At 45.0% G+C, this 21,637-nt stretch overlaps 2 protein-coding genes across 7 annotated transcripts in view; one reads left to right on the top strand and one right to left on the bottom strand.

Annotated features, from left to right (window-relative positions):
• Positions 1-45: 45 nt before the first annotated feature.
• MGME1 (mitochondrial genome maintenance exonuclease 1) lies at positions 46-12,798 on the top strand. 5 transcript variants are annotated; one of them, XM_090052286.1, is made up of 6 exons: positions 55-200; positions 3,632-3,757; positions 6,439-7,039; positions 7,928-8,147; positions 8,668-8,800; positions 12,438-12,798. In XM_090052286.1, the coding sequence occupies exons 3-6, from the start codon at positions 6,508-6,510 to the stop codon at positions 12,588-12,590; spliced, it is 1,038 nt and encodes a 345-aa protein (XP_089908412.1). In that variant the 5' UTR covers positions 55-200; positions 3,632-3,757; positions 6,439-6,507; the 3' UTR covers positions 12,591-12,798. The 5 variants fall into 5 exon arrangements, with proteins under 5 accessions (XP_089908395.1, XP_089908402.1, XP_089908412.1 ...); XM_090052269.1 differs by lacking the exon at positions 3,632-3,757 and having other exon boundaries at positions 46-200; XM_090052276.1 differs by lacking the exon at positions 3,632-3,757 and having other exon boundaries at positions 51-200; positions 6,423-7,039.
• The window catches only part of OVOL2 (ovo like zinc finger 2), a 23,842-nt gene continuing 14,840 nt past the window's right edge, over positions 12,636-21,637 (bottom strand). Inside the window, exons 4-5 of one of the 2 annotated variants that reach the window (XR_016443023.1) lie at positions 19,457-21,320; positions 12,636-12,772 (exon numbers count right to left, since the gene is read on the bottom strand). Coding sequence is in view for 1 of the 2 variants with exons in the window: in XM_090052242.1 (XP_089908368.1) it covers positions 21,010-21,320 (311 nt within the window). In the remaining variant the exon portion in view is untranslated. Of the gene's footprint in view, positions 12,773-12,938; positions 21,321-21,637 lie in introns of those variants that run through there. The other variant, XM_090052242.1, reaches the window with a different exon arrangement.

Below are 21,637 nucleotides of genomic sequence, written 5' to 3'. Positions count from 1 at the left end.
CATTCCCATAACGTCATCCCCACCGCCACCAATCCCTGTTCTGCGCGGCGCCCCAAAGGGCATGGCGGGACTTCTAGTCCGCGGTGGGAAGGGGCTCGTAAACGGGTAGCGGGCTGTGGACTACAAGTCCCGGCAGGCCGCACCCGCGGCCGGCACTGGCGGGAGAAGGACTGCATGCGGCGGTACGGAGCCGGCCATAGGTAAGGTGGGGGTGTCCCCTGGGGACTACAGACCCCCAGCGCTGGGCGCGAGGTCCCTGCAGCGCGGTGCGTGCCGCTCCCTGCCTGGGCCCTGCTCGGCTTTCCGCTCTCTGCCCCGCTGCTGTGTGCCCCCGCGCTCGGGGCGCACCGGTGTTGCCGGCTATACGGTCATGTCAGCCCTTGTACGATCAGTAATAGTTAAAGTGTTCAAAATGCACGAGGGGTGTAGGCTGCAGCCGTGTTGGTCTAAGATTTTTTGAGTGAATCCGATCTCTTTTATTAGACCAACTCAGATAGTTGGCAAGCTCTCGGGTGCAAACACCCTTGGTCAGGCTGAGGAAGCATCTGCAGTTGGTTTGAGCTCTTCCTGGAAGAGTTCCACAGGTTGCACAATGACTTCGTCCTGGAAGAGCATAGACCATCTGTAGACAGCTCATTGATGTAGAATGTGCCACACCCAAGTCACTCTTAAGGACTCTTAACTGGCTTTTGGGTTTGCTGTCTTTTGTTTAATATTTTGGAAAATATTTCACGTTCCAGGTCAAATTAGCCCAACTCCTTTTGATTAAGCAAGGCTCAATCGTTCAAACACCATATGTGGCACTGCAACCAGCAAATATCCTGCACCCCAGACTTTTTAGCCCGGAGCTTCAGCTACTTCCAAATCCAGCAGCGGGCATCCTATGTGCAGGCCCAAACCCGGGGGCTTGGGGTTCGAGTGCCCCCCCAAGTTTCACTTGCCCTCAGCCAAAGGCTGCAAGAGTGAGCTAGTCCCCCAATTCCATAAAATAGACATGTTGCTCAGATCCTTCTAGAAACTGGCCAGTGGGAGAGTAACTATGAGACTCATAGGGGAGTCCTGTCAGCATTCAGACTGGGGTGCATGCTCCACTACACACTGCAATTTAAATCCAGTTGCGCTGGGGTATTAGACCAGTACAGAAACGATGTTTGATCTTAAGTTTGCTGTGACTGCCTGCCTGGAAGTACAGAAATGCCTCCACTTTGATGACTCAGTCTCACTCAGTCACTGATAACACACAATGAGCAATATAAAGTAAATAAGAAGACTTATTTGTACCTTTAGTTAGCATACAATAGTTTTTCAGTAAATAAAATAATTTTGAGCTTCCAGTGCAATCATTTCATATTTACATAGATACATTGGTCCATATTGTATTGGCACCAATAAAAGGAAAATTGACATTATTGGCAATTCGCTTTTTTTGGCTGATGTGGCTGATAATATTGCCAATAAATGCCATGTGCATGCATGCGGCCAGGAAAGCAGTCCGGCAGCTTAGAGAGCAGCATCCGGCTGGTAAGTCTGTGGGAGGGAAGGAATATGGGAGTGCAGATTGAGGCCCCCATGGTGTGGGGGAGAGTGGGGCTGAAGCAGAGGCTGCATGGGCAGAACAAGGCATGGGATGGCGTTGTAGGTGGGAAGGGGAGGTGTACCCACTGCTGCATGCATCCCGAGGGAGGCATGGAGAGCACATGCTCCCCAGATCTGTGCATGGGGTGAGAGTGAGCTGCCCATTCAGTGCCAGGGGCAGCACCAGGCTCTTCCCAGTGGGTGGGGCAAGATCAGGGATGCAGGCAGGGCAGGCAGCAGCGGCACTGGGAAGGGAGGCTATGGGGAGGAGAGGCTACAGCCACCACAAAATTCACTGTAGCATCCCCCTCCCAGTGCCACCACTGCCTGCCCTGAGCACAGCCCTAACTCAGCCCCCATTCACTCCCCCACACCAGGAAGAGGCTGGTACGAGTCCCAAGCAGGCAGCCCACCCTCATCCCACAGAAAGACCCGGGGGGCACATGCCCCCTATGCCTCCCCTGGGATGTGCACAGCAGCAGAAGCTGGCTGCCTCACCCCTGCGGCCCCCTGCACAAGCTACACCCCAGTTGTGCCCCACCCCAGTTGTGCAGCCCTCGTCCCTGCCCCCGCCCCACTCCCTCCTGCACTGTCAGAGCTGTAATCAGTCCCCACCATGCCCCTTGCTCCCTGCAGACTTACCAGCCGGACGCTGCTCCAAGCTGTGGGGCTGTATATCGGCAATCAGATTGGCATTGGCTGACGTGGCTCGTTAATAATCAGCCATCGGTATTGTCCCAAAACATCTTTGTCGGTACACCCCTACATATTTAAAACTTGGCAACACTGGGGCATGCATGCCACATGTTGGTCGCCACTGAACTGTCCTGCTGCCAGCTGTGCTGGGAGAGCATGCCCAAGGAGCTGTGGTTCAGCCAAGGTGTTTGCCCCCAAGGACTGAGCAGGGTGGCAGCCCTCTCAGCTGCTGTTTCTGTGGGACAGTGCACAGCAGTGGGAACCACACTCAGTGAGGCAGCGCTTGGCCTTTGGGAAAGTGTGGCCTTGGCACCTAGTTGGGTTTTTTTTGTTTGTTGGGGGGGTAATGTTTTGTGGGGGGTTTATAGCTGCTGTAAGAAAGTAGCAAGTGTCCTCAGAAACCTTTCTGTGAATGTTGTTTTGTGTCACTATCTCCTTTGAAATTTCCCCCTAAATTCTAGTCTTAGTAATAAGCAGGGTCCTGGTTTTCTCTGATTTAAAAAAATTAACCCAACTTATCAAAATTAAATGCCTCTATATATGTATCCATGTATTAGTGGTGTTTCAGTTTAATCACGGAAGAATGTGGATTTTTGGGTTACTTTTTTTTAATTGGAAAATTGGGGATTTTTTTTATCAGGGAAAACCAGGATCCCTGGTAATGAGTATAGAGCAGAAGTGGGCGAAGTCCAGCCCATGGGCTGGATCAGGCCTGCAGCCGACTCTATTTCCCAGCAGCCCCTGCTTGTGTTGTTGTGGCCGGTTTCCATGGAGACCCCAGGAGCAGCAGCACTGCAGGGCCAGGGTTTCCATGGAGACTGGACCCAACTGCACTAGTAGGGTGCACAGCTGGAAAGGGAGCTGCTCCAGGGCTGAGATCTGGCAGCGGTGACCACATGGTCTGGAGCTGGGCAGGGCTGCTATTGTGTGTCCGCCCATCTCAGGCAGGGGCATTAGGGCAGCAGACTGTGGCTCTGGCCTGGTTCCAGACCACTTTTCACCACTACAAGATGCCAGCCCCGAGGCAGCTCCCTGTCTAGCTGCACACCCTACCAGCACCACTGGAGCTGGTCTCCATGGAAACCCTAGCCTCATGCTGTCATGATGCCACCACTGCTGAGGTCTCCATGGAAACTGGCCGCAGTGACATGGGCAGGGATTGCTGGGAAATGGGCTGCCAGCCAGATCTGCCATTTTGCCCAACCCTAGTATCGAGCTTTTCTTTGACAAGTGATCCTGGGATCTTTACACATAACCCTCACCATTGTGCAACACGTGAAATTCAAGCTATTGAATATACACCTGTGAAAAACAGCCGTATTTAGTTCCTAGGATAAGTAAGGCTTTATATCTTCTGTAGGTCACACACTTGAGGTCAACTAACAAAGGTGTAGTAGCTTGAAAGCTACTGACTTGCTGCAAACCCTTGAACAAGGCTGATGATATAAGCAAAATCTTCCAGCCATGAAAATTATTCTGAAGCAAGGTCAGTTGTAAGCTTTAAATCAAAACACCTGTTCCTGAATAATTCCACGTGGGATGCTCCGATTCCAGAATAAAAGTACTGTTTTCTAGTTTAGATTCACCCACTTATTCTTGAATAACTTAATGTGTAGGTACACCCCTCAGGACAACAGATACCTTTTGTGATGAAGCTTTAGCTCCCTGAAACAAATTGCTGCTTGTAACAAATCTGACCTTCCTAAGGTAGCAGGTTTCTACCTTTGCCACTTCTTATCTCATCTAGCAGGTAGTAAATCCAAACAGTTTTCAAAATTTATGCCTGTGTCATTTTTTGCCCATATTACTCTTTATCCAGCCAATGACAAATTCTATCAGGTAACCAGCCCCAGTCAGAGACTGGGAATAATTATGTTTGAAAAAAGAACAAAATAAACTGCACTCAGAACATAAGATGGGACTTAGAATGCCTTTGGGAAAGAACCAATTGCTTTAAATCCCCTTAGAGAAACTTCATGCAAGTGGACATATATTTAATTATATAGTAAAGAGAAGACCCAGAAAGCTTCTTCACAAAGAGAGAATTTGTTAAGATTAAGCTGGCAATAGAGACCAGGAAGTATAAGGCTTATATAAGTATAAGGAAGTATAAGTATAATCTAAGAAGGATTTGAAAGTCCTGAAACAAAATTGGTTTTGATGATACGTACTTCCTCATGCACTATGAAAAACATCACAGGTTTCTTGCTGAATAGAAAGTGGGCAGCCTCTGTATTGTACAAAGAGTAAGACTGTATTGGATGACATGTTGCTGTTGATTCAAAATAAAAACTAATGCAGAATTGATCTTTATTTTAGGTTTTGCTCAAGAGGTGTATTCCTCAATTAATTTCAGTGAGATATGAACTGGCCAGAATTTAGCCAGCTGCACAAAACCCTTCTAACCCATTGCTACTGTGAAACTGCCCAGTACACTTGACTGATTTATTGGTGGCAGCACTTGCACACTGTGTCATCATGATAAAATGGTTTAAATTGATTGATCTGCTCTTCCCTGCTTCACCTGACTGCTTGATTCTTGTGTGCGAGCAGTGAAGAAGCTTGGCAGGAGTCTGAATGTCAACATGCTTAAAGCAAAACCTGTGTCAGTTTCCCATTGGTGCACACTGAAAAAGGACAAATACAACTTGATTTAGCTGAACCCTTTTTTTTAAGTAGAACTGCTTGTATATTGTCTTTCTGCTGTACAGTATACTGTTTAAAAAAGAGAAAATGCACATTTTCATTTTTCAAAATGGTTAGAAAGCGTTCCTTATAAGGTTCCTCACTTTTACTCGGAATAAAAAAAATACCATTAACTAAATGAACTAGACAGTCAGTAAATTAATTTGGCTTGCAAATTAGATGTTACATTATCATGAAAAGCAACTTTATACTATAAAAAAAATGCAAACACTTCTGGGATGGAACAACTTGTATTCTGTTTTGCACAACTCGCTATATAATGCTAAAATCATTAGCAAGTCTCACAATGATAAATTGTGCTTACAAATAGCTCTTAATGAGGCTAAATAAGCTTCTGCCCCTTTGTCATTGGGATTGTTCCATCTGTAGAGCTGTATATTTGGTCCCAACCTTGCAAATTGTCCCGTGATGCAGCCTGCACCTGCAAAGAGTCCTGTGGGTGTCATTGGTGTGCTACATTAGTACAAAGATTTGCTTGCCCAGAATAGCTTAAGATTGGAGCCTTTCCCTTTTTGTCTCCAAAGTCCCTAATATTTGGACAGTTCTTGCAGCACTGTATGGGACATTCAGTGAAAGAAAAAAAAATGCCAGAATGTTTTAAGAACAAAGGCTGGTGATAGCCTGTGACATGCATTACCTGTATGTTTTCTTTGCAAGTAACTTCAAGTGCCGTGGGAATCCTTTTTATTTCAATGCAGCCATTCACATGCCTAAAATCTAAACACATGCATAAGTTTGCAGGATTGGGGTCTAAAATGGCAAATGCAGTGTAAAAGCCAGGCCATAAGCTAGACAGTGTAGTCTGCAGCCCTTATTAGAGAAATTTGCTAGAATGTGTTAGAATGAAATAGGCCTATTTTTTTAACATTGGGCTAGGAAAAAAATCCAAATTTCAGTTGAAAAAAAATCCATGTTCCCCTAAAATTGTATTTAAAGTATGTAAATGTGCCATGTTTATCTCCTTTCTTTTAGGGCTCTCCATGTCTTGGCTCTCCAGATTCCAGCATGTCCATAATGCTGTAGCCTGTCTTCTCCTTTACGGATCCACTCAAACTTTCCTCTCAAGTTCCTTGCTTCGTTCTCCGTCCCCAACTTACCAATTTCTCTCTCTTCTCATTCATTAGAAGTGTCCCCTTTCTGGAGTCAAATGCTTCTGTTCCTATTGTAAAAAGCCCTTTTTTTCCCACTGCAGCTTCTGCTACTTACAGCAATCTTCTCTATCTATCTCATTGCAAGTCTTTGTGAAAGCATATCTTTTCCCATGTTTCATATTTTCACTTGGCATCTGCTTTGACTTCTCCATGTTACTCAATTAACTCAAAAGTATGTTATACTACTGTTTATTTGAATGCATGACTACATATAGTGCAACTTTTTTTTGTTTTTGTTTTTGAGAGAGAAGATACCTTCCTAATAATAAATTACAGTAACTCTCTAAATGACAGGGTTTTTATTCTACAGTTGGATGTTATAGAAGATTTTGAAAGTACCTAATAGAAGAAAGAAAACAGTAAGCCTACCCGTATACAAATGCAGCTTTGGGGAATCAAATCACTCCAGCTATTTACAAGAAAATGTGGGGTACAAAAAATGCTGTTGACAGAACATTTTTCTAAAAAACAGGTCCCCCATGCTTTTCTTGTTACCTCTACCTCTCTCCAGAGCAACAAGAAAGATGGTTATGAACAGGTTAGCAAAAAATACAAGGACCTGCACCGCTCTGTCACATCTTTCAAAGATAGGCCTCGAAACCCAGAAACATTATTTAAAGAAGATAGTTTGATATATGGACCAGTGATTAAATGCAGGTCTCCAGATAAGGCTGCTGAAGCAAAAACTCCAAAGAACTGGGTCCCTCTATTAAATCCCAGTAAGAAAACTTTGCCTCTAACCAGTAACCCAAGGCTTCCACTGAAAGTTAGTTTAGGAAAGCACAGCATACCCAGTGTGACAAGTATCCTTCAGCAGACCATGCCTGAAGAACAGGCCTTTTACCTGAAGAGGTGGAAACAGCAGATGATACTGAAACTTGGAGAAGATGGTTTTGCAGAGTACAACAAAAGTAAGTCTAACTATAGCAGTTATAAACATGATGGGCTGGGTCAGTATTTAATGGCAGAGTGGAGTAAGAGTTGAAGGTTCCTATGCTTTTCCTTGTAGACTCCATTCCACTGTTTGTGGTAGTATTTGCTAGAATCAGCAGGAGGTAAGTGAGGTGGGAAATATCTGTGGAACATGGCGGATGCTTTTAGTGATACTTTTCTGCATGTGTGGGCATAAAATTGTTGGTGTAATCTTCCAGCCTAACAATAATTATCTAAGGGTCTTAGGATGCTCAGAATTCTAGGATCTTGGACATGACAGTTCTGCAGACTCTGATATTTGTATTCATGTACTCAGAACTGGAAAGCAAACCCCAGTGCCCGCTGGCCAATTCCTCTAAATACGCCACCTAGCTTAATAGGCCTAGGGCTCTAGCTACAATATATTGGCTTAATGGTGCTCTGAATCAACAAGCATTTGGAAAGCCATATGGCCTGATTTATATGCTGAAGTGTTTTTTGCAGTTATGAACTTCAGTATGTAAAACTTTCCATTAGGTTTTCTTATTTCTGAAAAGGCATCAAAACTAAAGCAGCAAAGGCATGCTGCAATGTCTAACCATGGGGATGCTAATTATTTTTGTTATAGCTAGAGCAAGGTAAATGGTACAATACATATATGAATTTATGCTGAACAGAAAAACTGATTTTGCTTTGTTGTATTTACAACTACTAATTTATGGTGGCATTTATTAGTTTACTGTGGCTTAATAGGGCTGCATGTGTAGAAGTGGAGACTTTACCGCAGAACTAATTAGGCAGCTCCGCAGTAAACATCTTGTGTAGACATACCTGTTGTGTATTAAGAGTAGGGTCTTAAAGATGGTTTTTGTTGTCATGTTTTTTAGACATCCTCCTTCAAGGGACGCTCTTTCATGCAGCCTTGGAACATATATTTCAGTCTAGAGAGGTCCCTCAGCAGGAGCTGGAAGATGTCATTGTCTCTGGCTATGTGGAAAGCGTGCAACATGTCCTGAGAGAGATGAGTGGAGTAAAAGCTCTTGAAAGTGCTGTCCAGCATGAGACTCTTCAATATCTGGGCCTGGTAGATTGTGTGGCTGAGTATCGGTGAGATGAGTGTTCTTGTATAAAATTAAGTATTGTCCAAAGTGATAGCTTGCAGGCTAGTCAGGGTTGTTTGTTACTGTATGGCTCATAGACATGGGGAGCAGTAGCTGGGAGGCTGATTGGACTTGTGGGGAGATGTTGAAGAGACTGCTGAGATGAGTGGGCACATAATCAGCAACACAACAGTAGAAAAAGGCATGTGAAAACAGAGGTCCTGATAACAGGGGGACTGCTCACCCCATCACTGTAGCAGCCTATCACCATGAATAGGCTACATGTCCCTAAGTATCGTCCTCCAGAACTGCAGCAGGCATAGGTAGTACTTGGTCCCCTGGACTTAACCCATCTCTTCTGAAGAGGACCTCTGGGTGGCACCCAGAGCAAAGTAATAACAAGCAACACTTTGTCAGTGGGAGCTGGGAGAAACATGTTCGCGACTAACATGTTTGCGTGTCATGTCTTTTTATTATAGTCATTTAACGTGAAGTAAAATGTTGCCTTCCCTTGCTACATTGTATAGGGGCCAGTTATGTGTGATTGACTGGAAGACATCGGAGAAACCAAAGCCATTTCTACGGAACACATTTGACAACCCGTTACAGATTGCAGCCTATGTTGGAGCCATAAACCATGATGCTAATTATGACTTCCAGGTTAGTGGACTGACTGCCTGCTGAGATGAGCAGGAGTTGCCATATCGCTATTGCCCTTCTCCAGTATAGAACTGTAGTTAGGGTTTCTACATTTGGGCCAAAAATCTGTCCCATCCTGACCTGGTTTTGTCATCATCACTGCTGAGCATGCAGCTTTCCACTTTGCTGCCCCATTGTTAAGAGCCTGATTTTCAGAAGTGGGGCATAAGAACTGAAGTCACTGGGAGCTACAAGTGTCCAGCCCTTTTGTAAAGCCCAATCCTGAAGTGGAAGGCCAAATCACAACAAAAATGCAGGGCCTGGCCAGTACAAAGGGAGAAAAAGATCAGTCTTGATCCCTTGTGCTTTCTGTGATCGATTGACACGTGCAAGCAAGTAGGAAGTGGTAAAAATAGTTGAGAGGACATGCAGACAGGGACAGGGAATAACAACACCTGCCCCAGTAGCTTCTAGAGAGGGTCTTTTTCCCTCTGCAGTTGACAAGCATTTAGTCACATCCTTCTCTGAAGTAAGGGGTGGCACTTGCCTTTCCCTTACCAGGTGACTAAGAGATGTATGTTTATAGGCTCCTTTTAATGCTAGATCCAGTCCTATTTGGCCTGAAGGGTTATAATTCCTTGTGTCAGCCCTGAAGAGGAAAAATGAGAAGGAAAATGCCAGGGGCTGCTCCCAGTCAAGGATTTTCTGGGACAGTGGGGTCCAACCTTTTTGGCAAGCATGCCACAAGTTAGCCCCGCACACTCCCCACATGCTAGTCCAGTCCTCCTTCTGCTGAATCCATTCTTCTGTCTGCCCTGTGCTCCCTGCCTGATCTCTTCCTCTGCTTTCTGCCCTCTCAGTTTTTCTGCTGCCTGCCCTGTCCCTGATCACTCATGTGCTACACATAAAGACTGCTTGTGCCACTTGTTTCCATGCCACAGGCTAACCACCCTTGTTTTAGAACTGAGGCAAGCAAAATATGGCCCGCAGGCCAGATCAGGCCTCCCAGACCGTTCTATCTGGCCCACAGGACCCCTAAAAAATTTAGAAAATTAATATTTATCTGCCTCTGGCTGCCTGTCAGAGATGACAGGAGTCAGTGGCAGTAGGACCCAGGGGGAGCTGGCAGCAGGACTAAGCAGCTGCAGCAGCAAGGCAGTCCCTCCCACCACCACCCCCCCCAGCTGGAAGCCTCTCCCTAGCAGAACTTTTTGGCTTGGGACCCTGGGGCTAAAACCATCCTTTGGTGGGGGAGGGGAAGGGTGAACTGGGGCAACTGCCCTGGGCCTCATGCTTTGGGGGGCCCTGCGGAGCTGGGCAGAAGCCGAGCAGAGCAGCTGTGGCCCTACCCCTCGCAGTGTTAAAGGGGCCTCGCACAGGCTTATTTGCCTCAGGCCCCATACCCACCTACAGTCATCTCTGCCTGGGGCTGTTCCTGCCTCCCTGCACCAGAGGGAAATTCAGATAAGAGTGTGTGGAGAAGGATGCAGGGAAGGACCATGGGCAATTGCTGCAGTCCTCACGACTGGGCCAGGCTGTCTCCTGCAGTCCCAGCAATGCAGCTGGGAACCATGTGGTGCCTGAGCAGCAGGTGGGCAGGGCGGGGAGCAGGGAAATGGCTGCAGAAGCCGGGGGGAGGGGGACATGAGCAGGTGCTTGGAAAACAGCAACAGCTGGCCAGGAGCACAGGGTCTGTGTTGGTGGGGCCCAAAGCGGGGTGCCAGGAGAGCAAGGTCTGAGCCAGCAGGTGCTCTATGGAGCCAGGCTGATTCCCTCCTCTCCCTAGTGGCACAGCCTAGCTTGGCTTCAGAGAGCCCCAGCCGCCCATGCCCCATCTTGGAGCCCCTGCCAGTGCGGGCCTCGCTCTCCTGCTCAGCTGTCATTGCACTCTGTACACCCATTCACTGCCACTCCTCTGCCACCTGCTGCAGCCATTTCCCTGCTTTCCTGCCTGCAGCTGCCACCACTCTGGCACCAGGGGGTTCCTGGCTGCAGTGCTAGGCTGCAGGACTCAGAAGGTACCGACCTAGCCCCCGTGATTCTCAGCAGGCTCTGCATGATTCCAGCTGGGTTGGTCTAGTTCCTGCTGCGTCCTGCAGTCTTGGCCATGCAGCTGAGATGTTATGCCGGAGTGGAGAGAGTGGGGGACAGGGAAGCAGCATGAGAAGGGCAGCAGTGGCAGATGGGATTGGGAGGTGATGATGAGCAGGAGCACAGGGTCTGTGCCGAGGCCAGGAGCTGTAGGAGCACGGAGCACAGAGCCCAAGCTTGGAGGAGGGCTAGCTGAGACTCTGCCTGTTGTGGGGGGGCCGTGGGCAAAGCCTTCCCCAGCCGCCTTCCCCAGCCACCCTCCCCCCACACACAGTCTCCCACAAACCCCATACCCAACCACACCCCAGACATCCCCACACATGCAACACACACAGTCCTCATGCCTATCCACCCCTCACACAAACCTTCCACACACACCTACACTCTCCCCCATACCCCATCTACCCACAATATATAAGAGTAAGAATTCATTTTAAGCTATTATACTATCACCTCTATGTATACTACATAAACACATGTAAATCAGGACAAAAATATTTTTTGACATGAAATTAATGAATGTTGTAGTACATGTTTGATTTTTTTAAATATAATTTGGTCTTTTTCTGGGTCTGAAATGGCAAACCCCCTTGTGGAAAGGAGTACTTCTGGGGAGCAAGGGGAGGGATTTCTGGTGGCAAAGGTCAGGGGCTAGGGGGCAGGACTTTCAGTCCCAAGATGGCAATTGGGGGCAGGGCACCTGCCAAGGAACAATGGTTTGCCAAAACTCGGGAAGCAGCCCTTCGCCCAGCCCTGTTCTAGAATGACCAATCAGTCAAAATGACCACCCGTCATGTACCAATGTGGTACCAAGACATATTCCGCTAAGCAAAAGATGCTGTTCCTTAAAATAGCTCTTTAATGTTTTTTTTTCATTTCACAAACCTGAAAGAAGTTGGGAGATACAGAAGTCACTCTTTCTGTATTCCTGCTCTGTTGAATGACCTTTGTTTGACTCTCTGCTGGCTAAATGTAAAAGTCAGTGGTAATTACCTAGTGTCCAAAATGCTCTGTCATAGGATTGCTCAACCTCCAGCCCATGGCCCAAATGCTCCCATATAGTTATGGCATCCAGGCCTCGGAACTCCTCATAGGTTGGGATATTTGGCTGCAGGAAAGCAACCCCACAACCTGCCAAGTTCCCAAATCTCTTCTCCCCCCACCCCCTACCCACACACCTGTGCTGAGGTTGGGCCATGCCCCCAGGTGGCTGGATCAAGGCCCCACCAGCTGGATCTGGCCAGGAAATGGACCAGGCACAGCCTATCCAGCCTGTGGGGCAAAAAGATTGAACCACCATTGCTTTACAGACCCACAGGACCGCATGCTGAGTTTGCTGAGCATCTCCAATGCCCACTGAAGTCAGTTGGAATTGTGGGTGCTCAGGATCTTTGAAAACTGGTCCCAAAAACTTCATTGCAAATAACATTGCCATTGAGATGAGTGTTTTTTATTTTAGTTTTACATGCATCTACATTTGTACATGTTCAGTTTAACTTTTGGATCAGCCATCTGAAAGTGTATATTGATAGTGAACAACTGGTGATACCATGTTTTTTTATCACAGGTTAACTGTGGGCTTATTGTGGTGGCTTATAAAGATGGCTCCCCTGCACATCCACATTTCATGGACATGGGCTTGTGCTCTCAGTATTGGACTAAGTGGCTGCTGCGTCTTGAAGAATATGGGGAGAAGAGAAAGAATGATGACATGAACTGAATAGCTTAGAGGAAATCAGTCTGAATTTGGAGCTGAAGCAGGATATCCTGGATTGTAGCCAGGGCTCTGACTCCCTCTGACCCTGGGCAAATCACTTATTACAGCTGTCCCCATTTCCCCATCTGTAAAATAAGGATCACTTGTGCATACTCCACAGGGATTTTAGGATGATATGATGGGCACTGAAATAAACAGAAATGAAACTTTGTTTAAATTTTGAAGCACAGTTTATAAAGCATGACACCAATAGAATACCTTTCACAATGAATAGAAGCAAAATATGAGCTTGTTTAAGCTTGCAGAAGAGTGTATCTGAAAGTGAAACTGACTTTGAATCCAGATAAAACTAACTCTGTTGTTTATTGTATTCTCTCCACTTTGATAATGTAACAAGGAACAAAATGGCATAAATAGTGAAAGCAGACTGGATTTCAAACAAGTTGGGTTTTGTCAGTCTCCAAGGTATTGGTAACACAGGGAATTGAGTCTCTTCACAACATGTGTCTTTTTATGTGAATAGCATCCCTTTGATGCTGATAGCATAGACACCAAGTATGTGGGGACCTGATTTGCAACTTCTACAAAGCACATACTAATGAGGAAGACTATGCAATGGAACAAGGCTCCCAGTGTCATTGGCTGGTTCAGAACTGGGTGGTTGCTTGAGATCTAATTAGATTCAGTAGAGAGGCTAACATGCAAGCCTAAAAATTAAATTTAGATGCTGTCCCGGGGCTACTATGCTAACATTTTCAGGAGTTCTGTTCTGCGAGTATCTCCTGGCAGTCACTCTTGCAGTGTGGATGTGGCAGTTCAAATACACAAGGTCAGGGGTGGGCAAAATATGTGCCTGTTTCGGACATCCCCGCACAGGCTGCGAGCGCCTGCAGCACAGGGTGCTGGCCGTGGGGCAGGCGAGGGGCCACTTTTCAGCACCAGCTTCTTCCCTGCTGGCGCGCAGGGAGTCGGGGCTGTGTGCTGCCCCCTGCCTGTACCACAGAGCTGGGGGGCAGTGGGAGTGAGCAGGTGAGGGAGCCAGCAGGAGCACAGGGCCTGCACTGATGTCCTGGGGCCGGTGCTGGCGGGGCCCAGAGCAAGTTGGCAGGAGTGCAGGCTCCCAGCTGGCAGGGGCTCTATGGAGCCAGGCCAGCTCCCTGCTGGTGCAGCCCAGCCCAGCTCCACAGAACCCTGCCACCCTGTGCCCCACTCTGGGCCCCTCTGGTGCTGGCCCTGGGACATTGGTCCCAAGACATTGGGACGTTAGTTCCAAGATGGTGAACAGGGGGCGGGGCACCTGTCAAGGGGTGGGGCTACCCATGCAGCCCTCAACAGCCTGCCAAAACTGTAAGCAGCCCTCAGTTCAAAATAATTGCCTGCCCCTGCACAAGGTGCTGGGCAACATTGTGTGGAAGGGTAAAGCAGTAAGAATCACGGAGATGGACACAGAAAGAGATAACTAAATGCAGAGACAATAGAAAGCAGCGGTGCTAAGAGGTATTTGGGTTGGTTAATGTAGAATTAGGGTGGCTGTGGATTCCATAAAAGTCAAGAGGCTGCCTAACAGGGAAAAAAAAGATTCAGGTTTGCAAAAACAGATGCTCATTAGAATCTTGTTGTTGATACTTGATATGACCACTAGATGGCTCTGTGACATCTTGTGTCCCAGGCTGAATGTGGCCCATGGTAATCAAAGGAGAATTTGGAGCAGAGGCTGTGTAGAAGTCTGTCTGTTGATTTGTCTCCTTTAAAATACACCTTCATAAGTAATATGGATGATTCCATGTGCCATGACTCTTCCTAAATCCATGTATTAGTCACTGAAGTGCTAATCCTACACTTTTACAGTCAAGTGGATATGATCAGCTCCCTAGGTTGCGGGTCAGTGGAAGGTGAGTCTTGAAGTTCCAATGCTCTACCCAGGTTGTTAAACTAACTTAAGTATTTCCTTAAGGAGTAATGTGTGTTTGTAATTTCTTTCTTTTTTGTGGTGGGGGGGGGTTGAGTAAAATATTCATGTACCTGGACAACAACTACTGTAGACAGTTCTGCTGATTAGATAAAGCTCCTTTAGCTTATTTCCATACAGGAATAGCTAGGAAGCACCTTTATACCATTATAGACATGTTAGGGGGATTGTACTATTTCACTATACTACTAAGTTTAAGGGCCAGAAATGAGTTAACTGCCTAAATAAGACTGGGCAGGCAAGATTCTTTGGGTAGATGTGATATCTTATTAGATCAACTGAGTAGGACTGGAGCACATAAATCACTCCTAGACTATTTTGAAAATTCCTTCCTTGGAGCTTAACTTTAGGCACTGTTTTATTTTTGTTTAATCTTCGATGCTTTATTTAACTAATTTTAGGGAAGTTTTGGATCCTTCTGCACATATCCCTCCCACCCCCCTCTTTATTATAAAAATCAGAATTTACCTTAATTAAGAATGCCAACATATATCAATATATTATAAGGCTAGAGAGAAAATACCTTACATGTAGCCTCAGACTTGCAGTCATACAATAGCTCATTTTTCCTTGTTAATATATTTAATCAAAGGGCTATGCTGTGGCTTTTTTGTAATTTATAGTATAACCTTGATGCAATCCATTTAAAAAGTAAATACAATAACATTCACTTCCAGGTGTATGTAAAACCTGAAGTTATTCTATGAACAGCTGTGAGCTTGTACCCATACTGATCTTGAGAGCTAAGCAGGTCTCACTGTGATTAGTACTTGGATGGGAGACTGCTTTGGAATGCAGGCATGTGCATGCCAAGGACTCGCAGCCAAACAGTTGGCAAAACAAAACCATAGAAACAAAACAAGGGGCAGTACTTTGGCCCTATTGTTAGTAAAGGATGGGACGGGAAAAGCAAAGGTATAGGAGGAAGTTTGTAACATATCATCTTTTGGAAAGTGGGTACCATGTATGAGGAGATGAGGTGAAGTATCCTGGTACCCTGGTAAGGAAGTCCCCATCCCACCATTTGAATTTATTCTATAGCCTGCTCTAAGTTTTGATAGGAAAGCTAGCTGAGCTTGACACCTCCAGGCCTTCTTCAGATTGTTCTCAGCAGAGGAATGAATACACTGCCCAGCTCCCATAGAAATGAGCAAGGCATGGACAGTCCTGTTCTGGATGGGAAGGGAATCATTTCTGAGGGCGTGCAGAGGGGAAGCCTCCCAGGTTACAGAAAAGCCTTCAGAAGGCGCAAGTAGCAAATATCTTCCTCTTACTGGAAATTCTGGGAGTTGATACAATAGTTTATTGCTGGATAAAAACACAAATCCTCTCTCTCCCCTCCCATCCACAGCCCTAATATATATTGTATTTATCTAAATCCAAGGCTTCACATCTAAGACAATCCTCCAATAATTAGATTCTAGACATGGAAAAAATTATAAATTTGTTATAATTTGCCATGTATAGAATCTAATTTTTGGAGGTTTGTTTTAAACTTGGTGTCCTATCCTGTCCCCCACTGCTGAAGTGAAGCAAGCAGTAGCGGAGGGGGAGGCAAGGAATCAAGTGGCCTGATGCCTGCCCCTTGTGGCCTCTTTCCCCCACCCACCCACACTTGCCTTCCTTGCTGCCTGCCCTCCCTCCAGTGCCTGCACTCCCTGATGCCTGGCTCTGGCCACACAGCAGTGGTTCTAGCAGTGGCAGCTCTGGCCCTGGCCCCAGCTCCAGAGCCAGGACTAGAGTTGTTGCTGCTGCTGCATGACCAGGTGGAGGCCAAAGGCAGCATGTCCTCATTGCTCCCTGCCCTGGGCCAGAGCCAGAGCTGTACTCTTGTACGCAAATCTAAGACAAGGGGCTTTTTTCCCCTCATGTTGAATTGGGGACGGCCCAGACTTTGGATTAAAAAAATATGGTAGAAGGGTGATTCTCAACCAGTGTGCCATTGTACCCTGCAGTGGTTTGAGATCTTTTCAAGGGTGCTGTGGGGTGCCACACAATGTTACCACTGTTAGGTGTACAAACCTGATTCACAAGATAAACCCAGAGATTTCAAGTTGGAATCCAGAGTGCCAAAAACATCCTGACCAGCTGTGGCCTTTCTGAATTCTTTACAACAGAAATTGCCCTATTATTTTTCTGTAGTCAAAAGCAAATGAAAACTAAGCTGGCATTTTCTGGGGGTGCCCGGAGTCTATCAAGGGATACCTTACATCTATGAGGGGGTGCTTCAAGTCAAAAAGGTTGAGAAGCACTGCTACAGAATATGAGGACAAGGAAAGTAAGTGACACCAAAAGCTATTAACAGGAGCCCTGTTGTTGGGGGCTAAGACTTCCTTCCCATCAGGCAATTGCTGTACAATCAGAAGTTTAAACTGTAAGTTCTTTGGGACATAGGCCATGTTTCATTCTGTGTTCATACAATGCCAAGTACGGTAGGGTTCTGGACCACAAGAAGAGTTGATACATGCCAGTGCAATCCAAATAAATGTCACTTTGTCCCTTGAAGTGGAATATATAAGTCAGACTGTCATATTGAATGTAATAGTTTGAATTCTTATAATAACTGCCCCTTAGCCAGTTTAGACAAAAGGCAAGGTTCATCTTCTTATCTAGGCCATTGCTTGTCTTTGCCTACATACTGAATGTCTTGGTTCTGAATTTTCTCTCTAGAGGCCTTTAACAAAGTTAACCTAAAAACGACCCTTAAACAAACATTCTGAGAGATCAAAACCTAGGGGCTTTTGAAAGGGGATTGGGAAGAGAGGTCACCGCAGTGGTGTGGAAAATTTCCCAAAGGAGACAAACTGATTACCCAGGAAAGGAATCTGTTGGGTAAAAGATCCGAGCCTAAATTTGGGAGTAGCGTCAGGTTTGGGTAGGAGTGGCCCAAGACGGCAACTCACCCAATAAAAACTGTAACCTGCAGTCCCAATTTCGAGGTAACCTCGCTTCCAGAACACCAAAGGAAGAATCGCAAGTGTAGGCCAGATCAGACTGATCACCTGAACCACCCTCTCCATGAACAAGAACTCCCGTTAATGCTGAAGCCGCGGAGCGCCCAAGTGGGACTGAAGGAAGGGGACTTGTTCTTATCACTGCTGAGACCAACCCTAAAACCATAACTAAAGAATGAAAGTATACCTGGGGATTTGGTTTCTCAGAATTCTAGGATTGTAAGTATACCATGAGAAATAATAGTATTAATTCCAATTTAACCTTTATTTGTAATTGTAGTTGTTTTTGTAATACTAATTCTTATAGCATTGTTTGAGAAGGAAGTGCATTTGGAGCGTTGTTTCTAATTTATGTAGTTATTGTGTTTTTAATATTTGTAGTTTTTCTTAAAGCTAAGCAGTGTTATATGCAAAGCAAGGAATTTTAAAATAAAATTGTGTTGTATGAATTAAGTGTGCAATCATTGTGAAATCGTGCAATCAACCAAATACTCCCCCAGCCAGGCACATCAAACGAATCAGTAAACTGTGTGGGATCTTTCTCTAGTCCATAACCCACTAGAGACAAAGACAAAGACAGCACTTGGACTTCATTGTCTCCCTTTACCAGTACCTTTACTTGTCTGCCTCACACAATCAGACTAAATGCTTCAAATTATATAACAAATGTCATCAGTCTGAAAAATTTCATGTCCCTTTGATTCAAAGTAAATGTGCTAAAGTGTTCTTTACAGTTTACCTTTACCAGGCTACCCTTATATACAGCTGTGGGATGTTTTTATGAATTACTCCTCTGAAGTACAGTTAGGAGACACAGAAGAGCCATGCTGGGAGTTTCCCAACCTTCTAGAGCTAATCTCTTTCTAGTCTTCAGTATTGTCTGATGGTCTTTTTTTTCTCTTTTAATTTATAGGCATTTAATGTGGAGTCAAGTTTGGTGAACTAAATCTTTGTCACAGAATTTCAATAAAATCTTCAAGAAAGTTTAATAAAGTTGGCAATAGAATTTTGCTATCTTTTTGCCAAATGGTTATCATCACCTAAAGTGGATGACATCATTTCTTGTCTTACAGATGTGTCAATGAACAGAAAGCCCTGAATTGCATCCGGATACCCTTAGCTATGCAGCAGTAACATTATGATTACATTCAACTAGTTTCATTTTGCTAGCCCATTTGAAAGAACCAAACCTTTTAAGGACTGAATTAATCCAAGCATATTCACTCATGTGCTTGCAGACAGACTAACCTTACTAAAGAAGAACAGTCTTGATTATAAATGGTATTTAGTGGTGGCTCTTACCAAAGCTAAAAACCTAAAGCAGGCTTTCAACTCTGAATCATCATGCTGCCACAGTTAGGGACCAATGAAACTTCGGAGTATTAATCTACAGTCAAAAGTTTTGCAACCCAAATGTTCCCTCATTCACTTCAATACTTGTTTACATAGAATTCCATTTATTCAAATATTCCTCAGAAGCTTTCTTATTACACAGGACAGTACATTTTCTAATTCTTTACATAGTAGCTTTTTGTTTTTAAGTGTCCCAAGACCCCAAACATTCCCCAGTTCTGCTCAAGTCACTTCATTTAAAAAAAAATGCTTAAAAACACCTTAGAGCTCCCCTCCAAAAAAAGCCTGAGAAGTTCTCTCTACAAGATTGAGGCAATCAAATAAACATCAAGAAAATGTTTATCTCTACAGAACAGAATCAGGATCTTGCATAATTTTTAAGACTAATGATCATGGAGGCACTGGTCCTGACCCTGTATTTCAGGTTGAGCTCCATTTTGCCCTAAAAAGGTATTCAATCTCTTTGTGATGCAAAATACATGTTGTCCCTAAATTTACAGAGCATCCTTGTGAGTGCAAAATGAGTCTGAAAATGTATAGATCAGTTAACTTAGACATTAATTTAAAAAGAAATCCTTTAAAATATTTAGTACCTGTATCTTGTCTTCTCTGCTGCCAAAGATTCAAGAGATGCATCAAGGAAGAATGGAACTGTGTCCAGAGTTTTCACTGATGAATGACTTGGTCTTTAAAGGTTCCTGGGCTGTGTACAAGTTTGGGCATCGGTGCTGGAAGGGCTCCATACAGTGCTTCTGTCTCAGCTCCACTGAACACCAGCCCTGCCAGAGAAACTGAAGTGGAAGGGTAGGGTGGGGTCAGCCTTTGAAGTCCCAATGTGTCTCTACCAGTCTTGAAGTCCAGTCTTGTCTCTGCCAGTCTTGGTCCAACCAGACTTGAAGTCCCAGTATCTCTGCCTTAAGGTAAAGACACACTGAAATTTCAAGACTGGCCTCTTTTCTCGTTCCCACACAGGCCTCAATGCCAGACCTGTAAACCAGTGATAATTGTGGGACTTTGGTCTAGATCTAGCCATACCATTTAAATTTATTTATTTATTTATTTATTTTTGCTGCCAGCCAAGCTGAGTTGGCTACTTCTCTTGGGCTGCTTCTCACTTCTTTTGTTGTACTAGTAAATCTGTCTTGGATGGTTCAGTATATTGAAAGCTGATTTGAGGTAGATTCTGCCTACCTCCAAACCATTAGAAATGTCACAAGGAGTGTAATTTATCAGTAGTCATTTATGAACATTTTTTTAAAGAAACAGGAAAAATTCCCAGATGAAAAATAACCAAAAGCCTACATTACAATGGAGCAAAGGCTGAAAATGCAATCTTAATAACTTCAAGGTAAAAAAAAAGTCATTTCTGGGATGCAGCAATCGTCCCCAAACCAAGCATTACACATCCAGTAACATCGGCAACAGACATGATCTTAAAAAAAAATCTAAATATATTAAATAAGTAAGAAATGCACTTTTTTCCATGCACACCCCCATAACTGGTGCATTGACATTAAGTAGAAAAGATTGTGAAAAAAAAAATCTCACATGTCTTTAATGATCTTTCTGCCAACCTGAAACTACGTGCCCTAACAACCTTAACTATGATTTATATTTATTGCTTGGTTTGTGCTACAGAGTCTGTGCAGTTCTTAACTTCCTGATATGTGCTGTCATCCATAACACCATCTCAATACAATTTCCCCCTTGACAAGAACACCAAACTCTTATGTGGTATTTTCCATCCAAAGTCTTCAAAGAAGGTGATGAAGGAGACAAAGAGCACTATTTGCATGATACAGATGGAGAAACTGAGGGACGGAGTGGTGAGATGATGTATGAAGGCCACACAACAAGCCAATGGCAGAGCAAAGAATACAATCCAGGTGTCCTGAGTGCCAGCCTAGTGCTCCATCCTCTGGGAAACACCACCTCCCTAAAGTTTCCCATTTTGTCACATTAAAGAAGAAAAAACCTGGACATATGCATCATGGCAAGGTCACATCTTTCACACAAAGGCTCTAAGCCATGTCATCAGCCTCCAACAAAAAAGGCATCAAGGCTGGTTAAAACAGATTCCTTTCAAAACCATTAAACATGTCCTAAGTGTAAACTTCATGGTATGTGACCAAGGTAATCCGCTGTTTCATTGGTCTTTTTCATCTTCTTTTGAACTTCTCTGCAGGACACAGGTCAGTTTGTTTTGAATGGCAGCAGCCAGCTTTTTTGAGGTCTTCTTCAGGAAAGCACTGCTGGGGTGGACATTACTGACATGCAGGTACAAGTCCTCCTGTGTTGGGCCCGTGTAACCGCAGTCTTCACAGACATAGAGCTTGTCTCGTCGCTGCTTGTAGGCATACTGCTGCTGCACACCATGGATCTTTTTGAGGTGGGACTCCAGGGAGCAGCGCTGGGTGAAGGCTTTGTTGCAAATCTCACATTTGTAAGGACGAATTCCTATGAGATCAGAAGATGCTTTATTACTGAGTTAACCAGGAACTGGGTTCTACTGATGCCCAAATACAGACCAGCAGGCAGTCCCTGCCCTACAGAAACACTAAAACCCCAGGGCTTTCAAAAGTAAGTGTGAGCAAAACCAAGGCCTGATTAAGGTTCAGCCAGCCAGACAACCAGCAGGCAGACAGGAAAAGGAAGAGGTGTGAAATGCCTTCCCCCATTCCCCACATTCTTATCAATGCTTTGCAGCCTCATCATTTATTTATGCTAATTTACATTGTTCACCTCTTAACTGAGTCTCAGACATCCTGAGCCTG

This window comes from Crocodylus siamensis, chromosome 1 (assembly GCF_052110815.1).
Source record: "Crocodylus siamensis isolate JL-2025a chromosome 1, ASM5211081v1, whole genome shotgun sequence".
In the NCBI taxonomy this organism is placed as follows: domain Eukaryota; kingdom Metazoa; phylum Chordata; order Crocodylia; family Crocodylidae; genus Crocodylus; species Crocodylus siamensis.
The sequence above is the reverse complement of the archived record's forward strand: the minus strand, read 5'-3'. Positions and strand labels throughout refer to the sequence as shown.

Coding starts and splice junctions, on each gene's coding strand:
- MGME1 (XM_090052269.1), top strand. CDS start 6,508: ATGCAGCTTTGGGGAATCAAATCACTCCAGCTATTTACAAGAAAATGT. Junction 8,148..8,667: donor GATTGTGTGGCTGAGTATCG/GTGAGATGAGTG, acceptor TACATTGTATAG/GGGCCAGTTATGTGTGATTG. Junction 8,801..12,437: donor ATGCTAATTATGACTTCCAG/GTTAGTGGACTG, acceptor TTTTTATCACAG/GTTAACTGTGGGCTTATTGT.